The following is an 18,470-nucleotide window of genomic DNA, read 5'->3' as shown; positions in this document are numbered from 1 at the left end:
CTATTCCTTTCCTTTTGGGATCTCTTTGAGATATTTTTCCTGATGAGCTTTCATCAGAGATGTCAATTGCCTAGAGGGTTTTCTGACTGAAAAGACATAGTAAGTCATAGACATATATGATCTACAAGGCCCCTCTAGCTCTACAACAACATTACGATTCCAGATTTCCAAGTATTCTTGTACAGAACATGCCATCAACCACAAGCAAGAAAAACCAGACAGTGTTCCTAGATGCTATATCTCCCAAGCATCTGTCCAGATGGGAGGCTGCCATCAGCACAGCAGGTTTGCTGCCCGTGACACAGATGATCCAACAGCCATAAACTTCCACCTGTGCTGCTTTCCCCTCAAATGACTTATGCCTATTGGCTGACCAGCCTGCTGTCTGACTCTACCACTTTCATAATGGTACTGATCCTACCTTCAAGACCCAATTAGATCCCAAAGCCTCCCAGTACATCAAGGGTTAGAATGCCCTCATTCATTTCGAAAGACATAAGTCCTTGGACCATAGTGTTGTCTATCCTTACGTCAGAGTAGCTTAGGTAATGTTAGTACCAAGCAGTTCTCTGCCAGAAGATACTACTTGTACCCTTAAAGGGATCAGAAACAATTCATGTCTGGATAATGAAGAAATAAAGCAATATAAGATATAATAGCATTGGACAAAAGACCGCTAGATAAAATATGAAACGGTAGGGTTTGGGTGTAACATGAAGTATCCCTGAGAAATCCCATGTTTAGTTGGTGGAAATGAATAAATCATGATAATCTTAAACTGAGCTGTGGATTGATCCACTGATGGATTCACAATTTGATGGTATTATGGAGAAAAGATAAAAATTGTAGGGATGAGGACTAGTTGAAAGAAAACTAGGAGCAAAATTCCTGGGAGCATAGCATGCCTTTGAGGAATATCTTGGCCTTGAGTTCTCGGTCTCTGTCTCTGTCTCTGTCTCTGTCTCTGTCTCTGTCTCTGTCTCTGTCTCTGTCTCTGTCTCTCTCTCTCTCTCTCTCTCTCACTGTCTCTCTCTCTCTGTCTCTCCCTCCTTCCCTTCCTCCTATGTGTGTATGTATGTATCCCTCCACCTGTCACTATGAGGTGAAAAGCTCATCTACCACATGCTCTCTTGCTATCATAATCTCTACTTTCCCTCAGCTTTCAAGCAATTGATATGACTAAACTTGAATAAAATTTTTGAAACTATGGGTAGAAAGAAATCAGATAATTCCTTCCTTTGTTTAAATTCTTCCTCTCAGGTATGTGTCATAGCAAAGAACGACTGATGAATGTAACGTGTTTAGTTCATTGTTGTCCATCAGAAGTCAGTCCTTCTAACTTCAAGAAGTTATATGATAGTCTCTTCCCAAACTGGGTTAAATTTCAACACATGAATAATTTGTTTTATTATCAGCTGAGTTCAAGCACTGTCCGTTCATCCTGTGTGCACAGCAGAGTTAATACCTCTTACAGTGTTAGAGTACTGCTTGTATCGAGACTCCACAAAACACTGGGTAAGGTTAGAATGACATAAATGCATGCATCGTGACTGCTGAGCTACCAGAGAGAGACCCCTGAAGAGAAAACTCTTCGACTAGAAGCTAAGGAGATAGCCAACTGCACAGCTTGCCGCAAAATATAGACTGCATGGGAACTAAAGAATTCAGGAAGTACTGAAGACTTTCCATGAATGGATGTTACAAAGAAGATATGACAGTTCAATGTTGGCATGGTATTCTTACAAGCTGTTTCAATATTGTAGATGCAGAAAGGAAAAGCATACAGATTTTACATTACTTAAAAATACATAAAAATCCCCAGCTCAAATCATTATTTGTATTAATAGAATAAATCATTATTTGTATTTACAGAATTGAAGTAGCCCTACCTCGGGTAGGCTATGGGTTCTTTGTGACTACAAAGAAATAGTTTCCAGGGCCAATGTCAAATACCAAAGATTCCATAAATGTTCGTAGTAATATTTATATGACTGCTTCTAGGGAAACGAATCCATTGTATGCACCAGAGACTTAAAATTCAGATATTGACATGCAATGCCCTGGGTTTAATCCCTGGCATCAAATAAAAAGAAAATTCCAAATGTTGAGGGGTCATTGTAAGCCAAGAAGTATGTATGTAGTTCTGAGGTGTTTTGATTTGGGGTAGTCAATTTTTAAATTGAACCTAGGGCTTCATGTTTGGTAAGTAAACACTCTACTACTGAATCGCAGCCTCATCCCTTCTTAACACTTATCCTATCTTTGTAGAAACTGAGCTCTAAGTCTTTTTTAAGTTTCATTCAGTTTAATTCAATCTCTGCTTGACCTGAGTATCTTTCAGATTGAAGCATAGAGCTATTAACCTGGCTTTCCCTGGTTCATGTGTATAGCATACAAATTTTTTCAAGAGCCCACCCACTTTCTTGCTCTCATTTCTTATGAAGCAAGTTTCTTACTTTCAAAATCATGAGAAAATTGAAGTGCAAGACCTTCCTCACCACAGTTAGGCCTTTTGTGGTTTCAGTTTCCTGCAGTCAACCATGAGACTGTAATATCTCACGTCATCACAAGAGGAAGGGGGCAGAGAGCAGCACAAAAAGGCATTTTTGAGAAAAACAGAGAGACCACATTCACATAGCATTGAAGGTAGCGTATTGTTATATTTATTCTATTATTGTGGTCATTAATCTCTTACTGTGATAAAGTAAACATTATCGTGGATACTTATGCAGGTTTCTGTACTATCCATGGTTCTGTGTCCATTGGAACAGTCACTGGCAAATGAAAGGATCTGCTGTCCTGAGAACTTTCTCACAGTCTGCCTCCCCATGTATCCACCTTTGGACTCTGGCACTTGATATTCTCTACCTTTTCCTGGTTTTAAGAATGAACATTACACATAGCTAATGCAAGCATCAACACCTGCCTGCTGGATCTCATCCTTTCTCACAAATTCATCCTAACAAATCTCTTTTACACTTGTCTTGGCCCCATTTCTCCATTCCTGACTTGCTCTCAGAGAGCCCAAACTTTAACAATGCAAAAAAAAAAAAAAAAACACAATTGCTGGTGTTTATTGCTGCTAAAATCTATGATTGCTTCCCTCTTTCCCATCTTGACAACAGTTGTGTTCTTCTAATTTCTCATGTTAAATACCTTAGAATCATCCTAGGCTCTTCTCTTACACACAGTGTCAATTTACCACAGCCTCTCATAACTTTCCCAGCTTATCATTCAAGGACCTGAGGAGATTCCCGTACTTCTTCCTGAAGTTTTTGGGGGACATTACTGACTTCAAAGATCCCCTCTCTATTTCTACATATCTCTCTTAACAATTCCACTAGTTAATCTAATGCTTAAATCATCTTCTCAAGTTTACTACAAGGGTGAGCTAGAATGGACAGCCTCCACTACATAGACCATTAAATGCTGTAGTGTGTCGTTATTAAGGCCCCACAGAGAATTACTTTAGATGAATAATTTTTGCATGTTTCCAGCACAAATGGTACCACAAACAATACTTACTCAAATTAAAGTTGTTTCCTACATTTGCAAAGCTATCTGTCATGTCTCCAAAGACCAGCATCATAAGTGGGAGCGCAATTCCATGGATAATGGCCGCCAGAGTTCCCACCAGCATGTAAAATCTGTCCAGCCAACCTGCATAGCGAAACTACAAAGAGAAGAAAATAGAGCATGGGCATCAGATAGTTTCGTGCATGTGTCATGGATGCTTTCCTCTACACCCCAAACACAAATATTTTGTCAGACTACTAGCTACTAGTCTAAGCTTCCCTTTTGCCCTTGCCTCTTTGCCCTCTACCATATTACCACAACAGCTTAAGAAAAAAGAATGGGTGTTTGACTCATTTATTGAGTTCTATATTAATTCTTCATATTGGAGTAGTCTGTCTTCTCTTTTTACATGAGAGAATTATAAAAGGTATTAATGAGAAGGTAGCAGAGATAGCAGAGCTATGGCTTGATTTTCTAAGACTAGACACCATTTTTTATTTTATGGAATAAAAACCCCGAAAGCCCAAGGCTCCCTTTAAGACACCATGGAAGAAACATTTCCCTACTTTTTAAAAATGTCTTTGATTAAAGGTCTATTATACAATGGTATTATTTTAGCTGTAAAATAATTTCAACATATTTGGAAAAGAAAAATGATTACTTGGATGATGAGTATTTCTCCAGAACGTTTTCCCTAAGATGTAGAATATGGTCATAATGAAAGACTAATACAGATGGGCACATCTCTGACCACAGGCAAGGAGCAGGAAGGAAAAGAAGGCTTATCAGAATCCAAAACGTGATGTGAGAAGGAAGCAAAATAAATGGTAAGTAAACCCAGGGTCCATCTAGGGGACAGTTCATACTTTTCAATGATCTGAGAAAAGGAAGAGAATATGAGAAAATGAAAATAGAAAATACGAGAGTCTGCAAGAAATCCCTATGAAAAATGGTTGTCTTGTCACAGGATGTACCACTTAGTTACAGGGAACGTGTTTATCATCATGGGAGGAAAACTAGGTAGACAGTCTAACAGGAAATAAAAGAAACACGATGAACAGAGATCAGGCAATAGTACCAAAATGGGTGCGAGAGTCTGTGCTCAAGCTCGGAAGCAGGTGTTGGGCACGTGTATACATGTAGCTATAGGCGAGAGTTTTGTGTTTTGTTTTGTTTTTTTAAATGTGGGAAGGAATTGAGTAAAAAGTCATCCCCTAGGCAGGAAATGTAAACCAAAGTAAAGATCTGGGATCTGGAAATACAAAAGCACAGAAGCAGAAACCAAGAGTTTAGAGCCTCTATCTACTTCAGAAGGAGACAGAACTAATCCTAAAGTTACATAACGACAGTACTAAGTGAGGAGAAGCACTGAAGTGACCCATGGGAAAACAAGGAGTAAGAGCGCTCTGGGCAGTACTTACAGGTGCTCCAAACAGTGGGAGCCTAAACAAAAACAACTCTAATAAACAGTAAGTAAAAGCAGAGGCTTGTGTAAAAAAAAAATCTAATATTATATTACTTAGGTACTTGTTTTTGAATTATATCTTACTACTAAGAAAGTAATCAAGTGAGATTAAGTGTGGGCTAATGACACAATTTTCCAATCACCATCTTTCAAAGAGATCATCTTCTTTACAAATCAGACCCCAAAGGGAAGAATAGTGAGCGGGCATATTTTTTTTTTTTTTTTTCGGAGCTGGGGACCGAACCCAGGGCCTTGCGCTCGCTAGGCAAGCGCTCTTCCGCTGAGCTAAATCCCCAACCCCGAGCGGGCATATTTTATTTGTGATGGGACCACAGGCTAAAGGTTGCCAATGCATTCTTTATTTTGTCTAAACAACTGTCTTCTTCCTTAAAAAGTGGAGAGAGAAAGAACTAGGCAGAAATTATCTTCTTTTAAAATATCTATTATATACACCAAAAACTAGATTCTTCGGAATAGGGAGAAATTTCACTCATCACCAACATCATCAACATTTCACCCCCAGAACTTCTCGTTAGCTAAAATCAAAACCAGGGGGTGATACATGCAAATACTTTCTGACTGTTTGACTGAACAACAGATATAAGCTGCAGAATAAATACCAAAGAGACATAATTTCAGAAAGCGTAAAGAACCGAGGGAGGGCACAACAGAAAGTACAGGCAGTGTGTGTTCTGCATGTTCTGGCAGAGAGTGTAAAGAACAGATAAAAAATGGGACCCGTGATTATTAGCTCCTCTGTGGAACTCAATCATAGATGGAGTGTTGCTTCCTTCTGGTTTGGAAGGAAGAACAGGGAGGGGGTTCAGAAGCAAGATGGAAGACATTCTAGCCAGAATGAAAGGCAAGGAGAAGCAAGAAAGGTTCAAATGGACTTTGAGAAGGCTGAAGTTTCGCAGGTTAGAGTTTTCATACATGAAAGCACAAAAGTAAAGCACATTAACTACTAAGAGGTACCGTTGATGGAGATGGGAAAACTGGAAGAGTTAAGTGCTTGGCAGGATGGAGAGCAGAGAAGTCTCTTGAGTGTCTACACTCATATCCAGGAAGTGCTACCCAGGATGTTAAAAACTCAACATCCAAGTCACCACTTTATACCGGCAGTCATGGGGATGGGTTAGATCATAAAGAACGAGCAAAGGGGTGCGTGGAGTAAAGCCAAAACTGGACACAAAGCAACAAAGACAGAATGATGACGTTTCTAGACCTTGAGATAAAAGAGGAAGAGAAAAAGTAACTAGCAGGTTGTGGTGCAATGCCATGGAGCTATTTCACTCACAGTGTCCTATGTCTACAGGTAAGCCATACAAAGAGACAGATGGAAGAAACATAGGAAGTAACCTGGGGTAATATCCTATGAAATAAAGAAAGTAATACTTCAGTAACCTAGGAAAGGGTAGCATCTGTAGAAAACAAAATTAGTAAGTTAAACAATATAGTCTCACGATGCCCTATGACTCCTTTTCATTGCTAGGGAGTGGTATACAATGTTGTCATCATTTTAAACAAGTGATCAGAGAACACCATAAATAAACGGGGAATACCTTGACATGTGATGTTTTTAGAGTCATAAGCCATAAAGGATACAACATCCCCCCCTTTTTTTACTAAAAGTGTTTGATCCGAAAGCAATAAAACATTTAGACACAACTTCTCCATAGAAAAGGATAGGCATGGAAGTCTAAATCTAATGATGTTCCAAGGAAATGACATAAACCGTTCTAAAGAGAAAACAATAAATGTTATCTCAATTGTTTTACTTTGAACAAATCAACTGTAAAACACAATTTTTAGATAATTGGGAAATTTTAATATAAAAATCATAATATTAAGAAAGTGTTGCTCATTTTGCTATCAGTCAAATATATTTTATAGGAAATGTTTTACAGAAAACCCTTTGAAATTAATAAAATGACATGGCCATACGTGAGTTACCTTGCAACTTGTGGGTGCAGCTGAATCATGCGTGGTAATATGTTAATAATTATTCGCCGTATGTGATGTGTTTACCAGTGTTGTTCTCTATTCTTTTATGTCTGAATTTTTTATGTCGTAAAACTTGGCAAAGAGAAGATGGTTTCCAAAACAGAGAGAAGTATTCCTATTCATCTTAGACTGGAACGACCAAACTAAGAATGAATGCAGATACTAATATTTTTCTAGCAACAGAGATAGAAAGACGAGTTGGCTTTCTCTTATTTCTCTGTGACCTTCTGAAAGAAAGGATGGGATTTGAGGAAAGCAGTCACCTAACGCTCAGTAGGATAAAAGCCACCACCAAAAGACTTTGTAACTTATTAGGGAAAAGGCTGGGGTGGGCAAGTAGAGGATCTCTCGGGGAACATGGCAAACGAGGGGGCAGAAGAGCCAGAGGACCAAGAAGTCTGTTGAGAGAGCGCCTCCTAGAAACTGCAGGGATGAGATACTCGTGATATCTCAGTTAGACTTGTCTGCACAAGGTCTGAAGAAGGACAACACTAACAGACATGCCAGACTGGATGGAGGAATCTCATGGAACCTCACCCCCAGATCTAAGAACTACAGAACTGAGAACTGCAGAGAGAGGCAGAATTAGTCTTCTCAGGGATGAGTCCCTGATTGGTTATCCGAAACCAAGTAGCCAGTCTTGAAATGTTCTACATACAAAGAACACTAAATGGACCCAGTGGATCGTGTTTATATATTGATCCTTACATAAACAAGAAAAAAAGAGGCCAGGAACTTGGAAACGGTGGCATATAGAACTGGAAAGAGAATGGGGGAATTGATGTAATCATTGTAATTTAAAAAATTAAACCTCAGTTTTGTTATCTATAAAGTGATAAAAATTAACACAGCTGTTACAAAGATTACGATGCAACACAGAAAACTTTTATCAAGAAGGTAATATGAAACATGAAGTACCCATTACTATGATTGGTTTGCAAACATTACAATAAGAATTTTCAGACTCTTATAGTTAAAGAATAAGACAACAGAGTTGTAACAACACATCAGGTACAACATAAAACTGGATGAAGGTATTAACTGGTTATAGTTGAAGGCCTTTAAAATAAAAGGAAATGAAAATCATTTGGTTAGAGGCTGATAGGAAGGACAGAGGAACGTAAACCAAGAACACAGAATGAAGCAAACTGGTATTGAAAGCTAAAGGGGAACCATGCCAGGGAAGAAGTGAACGGTGCAGGCAGGAAAGTCCTTTAGGTAATATTCACGGCATGAGTAGAAACATGACTTTCCTGGAGCCACTGAGGTAGAGAATTCATTCAACATTTTAAATTTGTTTAAAGAGCTATAATAAGGTTCACATTTGGCTCTAAGTACTGGCAATGATGGTGGAAAACACAGGTTACCTGCCCTTAGAATGCTTACAATGAGTACAATTGGTAATAGGAATAGACATGGCCAATATCCACCCAGTATCTAGGAACCTATTAAAGATCTGGGCACTGTTCTAGACCCTTGAGGAACAACAGCAAACAAAGCATAAAAACACTTCACTCTCGTGAGCACACGTGCAGGAAAGAGAGAACTGTCAGAAGTGAGGACGTGGTTAAGCAGTCACAGGATATAACTTCAGGTGACTGACAGGGTCAGTGAGTTTAGACTGGCAGGTCAGGGAGCATCTCTCTGAGACGAGACCTCGGTAACAGGAAGGATGCAGTTTGTGGTATGAGGATCTCTAAATTAAGCATTCAGGTAGGAAGCATACATGCAAAGACACTTAAGTAGAAGCGAGCTTGGTTTATATTAAAGAACAAACCCTATGATAGGACAAGAGTAGGGAGAAGATGTCTGTCTGTAATTAATTCATAAATAAGAGAGGTCATACCATATGTGGTATGTATATTAGAAACAGCTTAGTTTTTTACTGCAAAGCTTCCCTTTAGGTAAAAAGGAAAAGCATTACAATCCCTTTGTGTAGAGAAGAAAAGCCATACAACTCTTGCAGGAACGGACTGAAATGAACCCATGTGACTCTGACAGGCAGGCTTTGGGAAGTATGACGCTTCAGTGGATGCTAGAAGAATATAAAGGTACGAGAGGCCAAGTAACGCCACTCTTAACATGTGCACAGTCTAACCCTGGGACACGCTGAGAATGTGCTTTCTCACATTGTCCCACATGGGAAGAGAGACTGCAGACGCTAGACATCTGAGGACGATTGCCCTGGGACATCCAGGTAGACCCACTGTACTCATAAAGATGCTTCTAAGAGGCAGGTAGGCGCTCAGAGTCTACAGTGACACGAGAAGGGGACACGGGAATGTAAGCGCCTCCTAGAAGCTCCAGATGGGAAGGAAACGGATTCTTATCAAGAACCTCCAGAATGAATGCAATCCTCCTGACACCCTGCCTTTAGTTCACTCCAGAACTGGAAGAGCATAGATCTGTGTTGCCTTAAATCTACCTAACGGCATTTTCTTCTTAAATCTACCCAATGGCATTTTCTTCTCAAATCTACCCAACGGCATTTCCTACAACAGCGTTAAAGAATAGATGCACAGAGTCAAAAAGAGTGATAAGAAAAGAGAGCCAACATTTTTTAGGAGGACCCAGAAGCTGTGACTGAAACCGACACATCTGAGCTCATGACTTCATAGACAGAAGCCATCTTAGGCGAAAAGGAACAAGGTGTGAGTATAATTCACAAAGGCTGAGTAAGGGTGGGGATGTTATAACTGAGTCAAAGAAAACAGTCTGGGCTGATACGGCTACCGAAATAGAAGGGTGACTGGGGCATAGGTAAATGAAGCTGGCCAAGGAGGAGTAGGAGTACTATCAAGTGGTAAGGGATATGTTTGGGAATGGATAGAGAGAGGGAAGAGAAAAACCGTTCTGCATAAGGATCAAACATACTTTAAAAACATCTGTGTGGAAGTAGAGGAATACCAGCATTGTCAGGGACTCAGGGAATACAGGATTGAGAAACTCCTAAAGGGGGAAGGTGACATTAGAAGCCAAAGAGGTGGGAGAAAACCACACCGTAGTACCACAGAAACGATTTGGTGGCCAGTGACAAGGGCAGATTCGAGGTCAGGGAGTTTTCAAACATCCACAAAATTGAGCAAGTGGTGGGAATGGAAACCAAATTCCAAAACATTCAAGCTAATTGGCTACAATGATTGAAGAAGACTTGTCTATGCGGCCAAACTCCATTCAGAGAGACTGAGGATATGGGAGCAAGGGAATGATAGTAGCTATGTGGGGACCAGAGATGGCAGAAGAGGTGGGAACCAAAGTTCAAAGGTCAAGTAAGTGATGTGCTGTAAGAACTGGGCCAGGTGTGGAGGCACACATTACTTCTACTAGGCTAGAAAGAGTATGTTAGTTTCAAAGCAGTGTGGACTGCACAGCAAGACTTTGTCTACAGAAGCAAAATGCCTCATCAACACTGGGTGTCTCTACCATGAAAAACAGGGTGGACCAGATCCAAGTTCAGACAGGTTCATAAGATTATTACCTTGATAAAGGTCAAGGAGTGGTTATTCATAGAGCAATAAAAGTCACAGGGTGAGTAAGAAGATCAGGAGTGGGAAGAAGACACTAGGCCAGGTGACAAAGACTTCAATGACCAGATGATCACAAGATAACAGCGTTAACAAAGAACTCTTCAGCTTCATGGAGGTTACATTTTAACCAACCATAAGCTATGACAAACAATTACAGGTTTAAAAAGTAATATAGTCTACTTGTGTATCTGGGTAAAAGTTGGGCCTTCCGTTATAATAGTTATGTGACCGTGAGTTGTAGTACATTATTTAACTTCTTAGTGTGCATTCTGCCCAGCTATGCGTAAGGAAAAGAGGAGTTCAAACTTCAGATAATGCACGCAAGGTCCTGACAAAGGACTGGTTCCTGAGGCTGAGAGCTGTCACGTGTTCGGAATGATGGTGGCTGATACGGTGCATGTTGTAGATAGCTCAGGGTTAAATCTGCCAAAAAATGCTAACAGGGGGTGTGAAATTTGAGTTCATATTAAAGGAATCGCAAACAACATGCGCGTGCCCTGTTTTTACTTCCGCCTGCCCAGTTTCCCCACTTCAAGTTGATTCTACCTTTGTGTCTCTAAACTAAAATGAGACCTGACATCAAAAGAAAACCAGTATAAAAATGTATAAAAATTCCTGGCTTTGTAACCATTTCCTCAAGAACCGCCTAAGGTTCCCTCCTAAACGTAAATGAACTTTGGGAGCAGAAAGAGCCTAGAAATGTTCAGAAAGAACCACTTAGATGGTTGGTATCTAAAATGTGGATCCAGGAAGGGTCCATCATTGTAACTGGTAAATTTGCACTCTGCAGTGTGAATGATGCTGAATGAATGAATCCAATTCTGGTACCTGCTGGGCAGGAAGGTCCTTAATGATTAGCTCCCAGTGAGAACCTTGACCCTGTCACCGAAGCTCTCCACTGATGACGAGCATAATTTTGCATCTGTTATTACAACTTGCAACTCCTTGCTGGGGAAAAGGTTGTTTTGGACCGGTAACTCAGGGAGCTTGCGTCTGATCTCGTCCGACCCTCACTCCATGTGCCTCACACCATTACTGATTTTTGTCCTCTTGCTGTAATAAAACTTAGCGGCAGCTTTTCAGAGAGCTGTTGTCATAGCCAATGAGGTTTATCTGATATATTATTATTATTATTGCTAATTGAATACATTACCCAATCTTAGGTGTGACTATAGTAACATCCTGAGTTCTGAGTTCCCCTAGTAAGTCTTACCTAGAAAGTATTCAAAAGCATTGCAATAGTATTAGAATTTACCCTAAAACCCTTCTGACTATATCCCTGTGTTCATAGGTTTTACATAGAGGTTAGGGTCCAGTTTTCTACATAAACTCTTTGGGACAAGACAAAGACACCTTTATTGGCTAATTTTGATTGTCAATTTGACATATCTGAGGTGGGAACCAGGATTGAAGAGCTGCCTCCTGATATCACATTGACCTATGAATCTATCTGTAGGGCGATTTCTTGATTGGTAATTGATATAGGAAGATTCATCCCACCGTGAGAAATACCATCCCTAGAGCGGTAGGCTTGGGCTACATAAGAAACATGTATAGTCTGGGAGGAAGCCCACAGGCAACTTTCCACCAGGGCTTCTGCTGTAAGCTCCTCCCATGTCTGCCCTCATTGGTAGACATAATCTGTAATATGAAATGAGCCCTTCCTTCCATGTGCAGCTTGTCATCAGTGTAACTAGAACAACACTGAAGAAGTGCAGTACTTAGTCAGAAGGCTTAAACACATTCCCCTTATCCTCACCTTAGTCAGCATTTGGGGGCGAGAAAATGCTTGCCCTGTTTCTGCTGTAAACCTGTAATAACAGTACCTGCCTTAAGGATTAAATGAGCTTGTGCGGGAAGTAATTATAACAACGTCTGGCACATATTGTTATACGTGCGAGGTTATTTCTATTTCACATTCAAACTTTGCATTTGTGTGTATGTCTGTCTCTATCCCCTTCCCCCTTGGTGTGGTTTGAATTAAATATTGATACTTCGCATAGTAGTTAGGGTACAGTTCCTGAAACATAAAAAAAAAATAAACCTCAAGTCTTTAAGAAATTATAACCTAGAAACAGTAAGTAAAAACAGAAATAAAGATGCACTTTTCTGGTATTCTGAGCATGCGCAAAGCCCCTGAGTGGACCGCTTGTATCAAAAATAAAAAGGATAGCAACAATAACTTAATAAGAATGATGTTGGTATTAAGGTAACTGCATACATTAAATTTCAAGAATAAATCCAACTTTAACATAAAAGTTTCTTCTCATGCAAGAGTACAAGAATGGAATCTTTAAAAGGAAGAATAAAATCTAAAATAAAAAAAAATTATGTCCATGGTGACCTGTGTAGTATTCTGTCATTGTCAGCGCTCTGGAGGTAGAGACAGGAGGATCAGAAATTCAAAGTCGTCATCAAGTACGTAGGGAATTAGAGGCCAAGATATACAAGCTTTTTTCTCAAAATGAAACCAACAGCAACAATAATGACAAGGGCAAGAAGAGGAGTAGAGACATGTAACAAAAGGAACCGTAGCGAGAGCAAACGCCATCACAAGAAGATGCAGATGATGAAAGATACCCAGAGTCCTCAGGGCAAGCCGTGAAACTGTTTTTCCTACCTAAATCTATTTCTTCTGATGAATGTATAAAGATGCATTTTACATGGCGCTCCCCCCTCCCTGCACACTTCATAACATGGCCAGTGGAAAGAGTGAATTATAAAAAGCAGGACTCGATTGTTTGAGCATTCTCCCAGGTCCCAGCGCCTGGGACAGTTCGTGTAAATTTGCATGGACCCTTAAAAAAGAGGAAGTGTTCAAGGAAATAGAGATCATTTAAAAATAAATAGCCACACCTATAAAATTCCTGTTATATTCCAAGTGAGTTTAAAGAAAAGCTTCCAAACAGCCAGCATGTAACCAGAAAACGAAATGGTTATGTAATCCTTTCAAGTTCTACATTTTCAGTTACTCAGTACAGAAGAATAATGGCATATGCTAAATCACAGTAATAAATAATCCATTGCTACCTTTTATTATTGTAAGTGCTTAGGACTTTGACCCCATCGAGATGTTAAGGGGCATTACAAATGTCAGGCAATGTAGCCATCTCTGAAAGCTGGACGGCAAAGATCACCACAAGATGCCGATGAAGGCCATGTATCAGAGATATGACTTATAAGGAGAATGCAGGAATACAGGCAGGAAGGGGTACCTGCTAACTCGTAATTCATACAAATTATGAGCTGCCTTCCTTTGAGAATCGAACGCTAAGCAGTTAAACTTTATCTCTCCTTCACTATAGTGTCCAATCAAACGCTGTTCCAGATGAATTACCACTTTTCTAGGGGGTGGATTAGAAGGCAGTACATTTAAAACTCACCATTGTGAGCACACTGACCGCTGGTTTCTTTTCTTTCTTCTCCTTTTTACTGAAAATACAGCAGAATAAGTACACGAAACTTTAAAAACCTTATGCAAAGCCTTACAATTACTAAATGAATTTACAGACACTTTTGTTAAATGGCAAGACAAAAATCCATGTCTATATTAACCAATAAAAGCATAACAGTATGACATTTATGAGGCTTAAATGCAAGTATATCTTAGAAATCTACTTATGTGGTTATCGACAGCAACTGGGATTTTTATATAGTCCCCATACCTTAGGCATTTCTTAGTTTTCCTCATACATACATACATACACTTTACAATGAGAAAAAACAAACTCTAAATGGGACGTTTTACATTTTTATTCTAATTATGAAATAATTTATGCTTTTAGGGTTGGTCACCTTGACTATCGTTGTAACAATAGATGTCCTATCTGCAGACTGAATATCATTGTTAACCATTCCCTTTCTTAATAAAGCTCAGTGATGGTCAGATTCTGAATATACCTAGCCTAAGAAACAGAGTAATTAAATAACCCTGTGAGGAAATCTAATTGAGAGAGGATATCTGTGGCGTTAAGTGAACCATTACAAAAAGAAATACAACGTAGAAAAGATGCTCTTAGTCAGAAAGCTGTCCTTGGACATAATGGGTCAGTTCTTATTTTGAGCCGAGATTCAAATGACACACTAATACCCATTTTCACTCCATGTAATGGCCACCTAGGACGGGAAAAGCAAACCAGCCACAACAAAGTCTTACATTCTCGGGTACAAACACTGTTAGAAAAGAAAAGCCATGCATTTACAAATATTTCTAAGTTCAAAAAGTAAATTTGTCTTCGTTCTTCTTTTGACTAAATAACATTAAAAAGAATCAACGTTCAGTAGCTTTCACAATCGCTCTCCACTTTACTCTTTTCAGATGCTCCCTGGATTTGGATCTTGATCAAATGGCTAGACTGTGGCTCATTACCGCTTAGTACCCCAGACCCAAAGGGCATGCCTAGCTTTTTTAATGTGTCTTTTTGTGGCTAGCACTCAAATGCTTATGCCTTTTATGGACAGAACCATCTTCTCCGTGATAATAAAAAGCTCTCTAAAAAAATCAGTGGTTACTTGCATTTGGCTTAGATGGCCACTGGACATACTAAGCAGGAACATCTTCAGGTTCGGTTCTACCCTACCCCAGCTAAAAATCAGTCAGGATCCCAGAAACCAGGATGAGAAGAAATAACTGTAAATGGCAGAATTTTAGTTCTAAGTTTTTTTTTTCCATTCTCTAAAACTGATGCTACTTGGAGACGTTGTCCTCATATCCCAGGCACTAAGTAATCATTCTTCACACAATTTATAAACAATTCTGAGGAAGGCAAACTTCATCTTTCTTTCAGGGATGAGAAAACTGTAGAAGAGCGAAGTCCCACAGCTGGGACAAAAGCCCAAGGTTTAAACTCCAGGGTTACAGAAATAACCTCCAAGCTGCGAGATACATCTTCAGACTTTTAAGAAAAAGTATGGCTTGAGAATGTGCTACCAACTCTCATCCCTGCTAGATTAATCTCTACCCCTATCATTAAAAAAAAACTTTATAGATCAATTTATAAATCAAATTAGAGCACTTATGTAGAGCTCAGGGCCTTGGTTTTGAACTGCAGTACCATAAAACAAACTCAAGAAACCATTTTGATGAAGACTGTATGCAGATGAACACAGCTTAGGGAGTATTATCATTACAGCATTGTCTGTCAACTAAACTAAATGCTTCTTCATGATCCTTATGTTAGAAAACACAAGTATTGAAAACACCTCAAATCAGTGGTGATGAGCAGTTCTTATGGAAAAAAAAATCTTTCTGAATTAAACTCTGCAGGGAAGATGGCATTGGTACCCAAACGAAGATCTGTGTAGGACTAGACACTACCATTTCCTTCCACACAGCCTCACACACACTCAAATGTCTAAGTGTTTGTGATGGACACAGTTCTTTCAACTATTCTTTAAAGGCAAAATTAGGCTACCTTCCCTCCACTATTATATAAAGTTTTTATTACTGAAATGTGAAATAACAGGAAAATGTAAAGGTTAGTACATAATTCGCCTAGATACATAAATTATGACATCTGACAATATTTACCCATGCAAACAGTGTATGTTATCAATTGTTAAGACTCTGCAAACTATTATGCTGGAAATACCAAGTATTCATATATCCTACTCTCATTATCATATCTAGGAAATGTAACCTCAATGTTGAGATCATTTAAAATCCATCCCATGGAGTTTCCAAGTGTGCTTTCTGCCATTTTTGTTGTTGTTTTTATTTTCTTTGCCGAACTCTGAGTCAGAGCTCACATAACATTATCTGCTGGCTACGTTCTTTACCATCTCTTAATCTAGAAATTCACCTTTTGTTGAGACACTGGCTTTTCTGGCATGGTGTTGTGACACTGGCAAAGGTGTCCCATGGTTGTATGTACTTCGGACTGAACACAGATGAGAGTGTGGGGCAAGCAACGGTATTTAGAAACCAGATCTGTTTCTTGGAGTGCATATTTCTACTCTCCCTTCTAGTGGGCTGAAATGAATTCTAACGTCATAAGTAAGGCCACTTTGAAATGTTGGGTGGGTTCATCGATGAGGCAAGTTACCTCTGCTTTCAGTCGCAGACACTATCTGGTGACATTCCTAACTTGTGGGTTAAAAGAAGCTTGTGATCTCTTTGCTTAATACTGCCTCAAAGACTTAAAAGAGTCACCGGAATGTTAGGTCAGACATAGAGGTAGGCTAACAATAAGGGCATTATGGGGGCTGAAGATTGCCTATGATAATTTTTAGGCGGGCTCCTTTGAACTCTCTTACCTCTCCCCACCATTGAGGTTCTAATCACGTAATCAGCATTTGTAGAGATTTGGAAACAAGATGTGGCTTCTTTCTGTGGTAATACAACCTTTTTATATAGAAATAGTCATTGAGAGCTAAACAAAATGCAATTTGGGTCTCTTTTTCTTCTGCCACAAACGTGATATCTATAGAGTTGCTCTATTGGAAGCAAGATAATAGACCACAGCGAGAGCCCAAGCAGCATATGCTCAGGTGCGTGAGTGAGTGAACGACAGCGCTCATAAAGCTGGGGTCATAAAACTAAACGGATGTGAGGGAGCAACGGCGGGTGTAGAGGCTGAACAGGAGCCTCTTTCTGTCACACACATCTGAAGGACTGCTCCAAGCAGAGGCTGGTTTACATTTCTGAAGACTGAAATAGTACAGTGCTAGAGGCTACAAACTAATTGCCCAAATGTACAAGCTATGTAAAGTACGAAAGTGAAACAATCTGGCTACCTCTTTTTGCCCATCTTTGAGAGGTTCTTGTCTGCTCTTCCGTTAAGGTCTTCTTCGAGCTCCATCACGACCTGGGGATAAACCACAGTTCATCAGCCAAACACATGGCCGCGGGAACCAGAGCCTAGGCAGAGCTCACTGCCCCAAGGAGCCCAGTGGTGATGAGGGGCCCCGCCCTGATGCTCCAGCGGCCGGGTCTGGAAGTAACTCTCCCCGGGGAATCCCGGGGAAATGTGTCACCCGCATAGACCTGGTGCTCTGCCCTGGATCCAGCCATCCCACCCTGCTGGGTCCCCTCCGCCCCCGTGCGCTCCTCCACCGCCCGCGGCTGTGAGCTGGGCAGCAGGATGCACAGCGCAGGACTGGCTCTGTAAACACCAGGCTGGGGGCTGCTGCGGGAGCTCCTGGAGCGACTTGTGGCTGTCGCCACTCGGTCCCCAAGAGGACCCTGCCACCTGAACCAGGCTCAGGCTCCCCGGAGCACCCGACCCTTCCTAGGAAATGCCTACCTCACTTGTCTCTACTTTCCGATTTCCTCCGTAAAGTCCGCCAAGATGTACACTTTGGAAGAAGCAGCGGCTCTGAGTTGAGCTGAGCCTTGGAAGATGGGATCAGCAGCTTCTGGAAACCGCTGTTCGACTGTGCCTGGGCTTTCTGATGACAGGAGAGGAAACTTAGTGAGCTCAACCTACGCCCAGGCGCAGTCCCGCCCAGGCAGTGAGTTTGACCAGGAGGTTAACCAGCTCCCAGCCCAGCCTGACTCAAGTATTATGCTGGAGTAATTGCGAAACAGGTTGGATTTGTAGAAGAAATGTGCAGCCTGGTTTCACCTCGCAAAGGTCAATTAGACAGACTCACATCCCCGAGTCATCAGAGACACTTGCAAGAGTCGCATCTCTACACGGCCACACTTGTGTGTGTGTGTGTGTGTGTGTGTGTGTGTGTGTGTGTGTGTGTGTGTGTGTATGTATAGAGTTGTGCATTTGAAGAACGGCACTTGGTCCTCTGCGTATGGCCAAGTTAAAACACGCATTCTATGCATAACATCTAATAGCCAATTAAACAATGGGTACAGACCCTGCCTGTCAGTAAATTTCCCTTCTTTGGAGCACCAGTTCCTCGGGTATACTGGCTTACCTTTTATTAAAAAACACAAACATATATAGAAAGAGGACAATTTCCAGTATACAAATGGGGCATTTCAGTGTAAAAGTGGTATTTAA

The 18,470-nt window shown here is 40.5% G+C and overlaps 1 protein-coding gene across 1 annotated transcript in view; it reads right to left on the bottom strand.

Annotated features, from left to right (window-relative positions):
• Positions 1-17,337, bottom strand: part of Abcb1 (ATP binding cassette subfamily B member 1) — a 77,117-nt gene extending 59,780 nt beyond the window's left edge. The window contains exons 1-3 of the mRNA XM_032907039.1: positions 17,248-17,337; positions 13,896-13,944; positions 3,526-3,673 (exon numbers count right to left, since the gene is read on the bottom strand). Coding sequence (XP_032762930.1) covers positions 3,526-3,673; positions 13,896-13,944; positions 17,248-17,312 — 262 coding nt within the window. The 5' untranslated portion in view covers positions 17,313-17,337. The remainder of the gene's footprint in view (positions 1-3,525; positions 3,674-13,895; positions 13,945-17,247) is intronic.
• Positions 17,338-18,470: the final 1,133 nt, after the last annotated feature.

This window comes from Rattus rattus, chromosome 6 (assembly GCF_011064425.1).
Source record: "Rattus rattus isolate New Zealand chromosome 6, Rrattus_CSIRO_v1, whole genome shotgun sequence".
NCBI classification, from domain to species: Eukaryota; Metazoa; Chordata; class Mammalia; order Rodentia; family Muridae; genus Rattus; species Rattus rattus.
The sequence above is the reverse complement of the archived record's forward strand: the minus strand, read 5'-3'. Positions and strand labels throughout refer to the sequence as shown.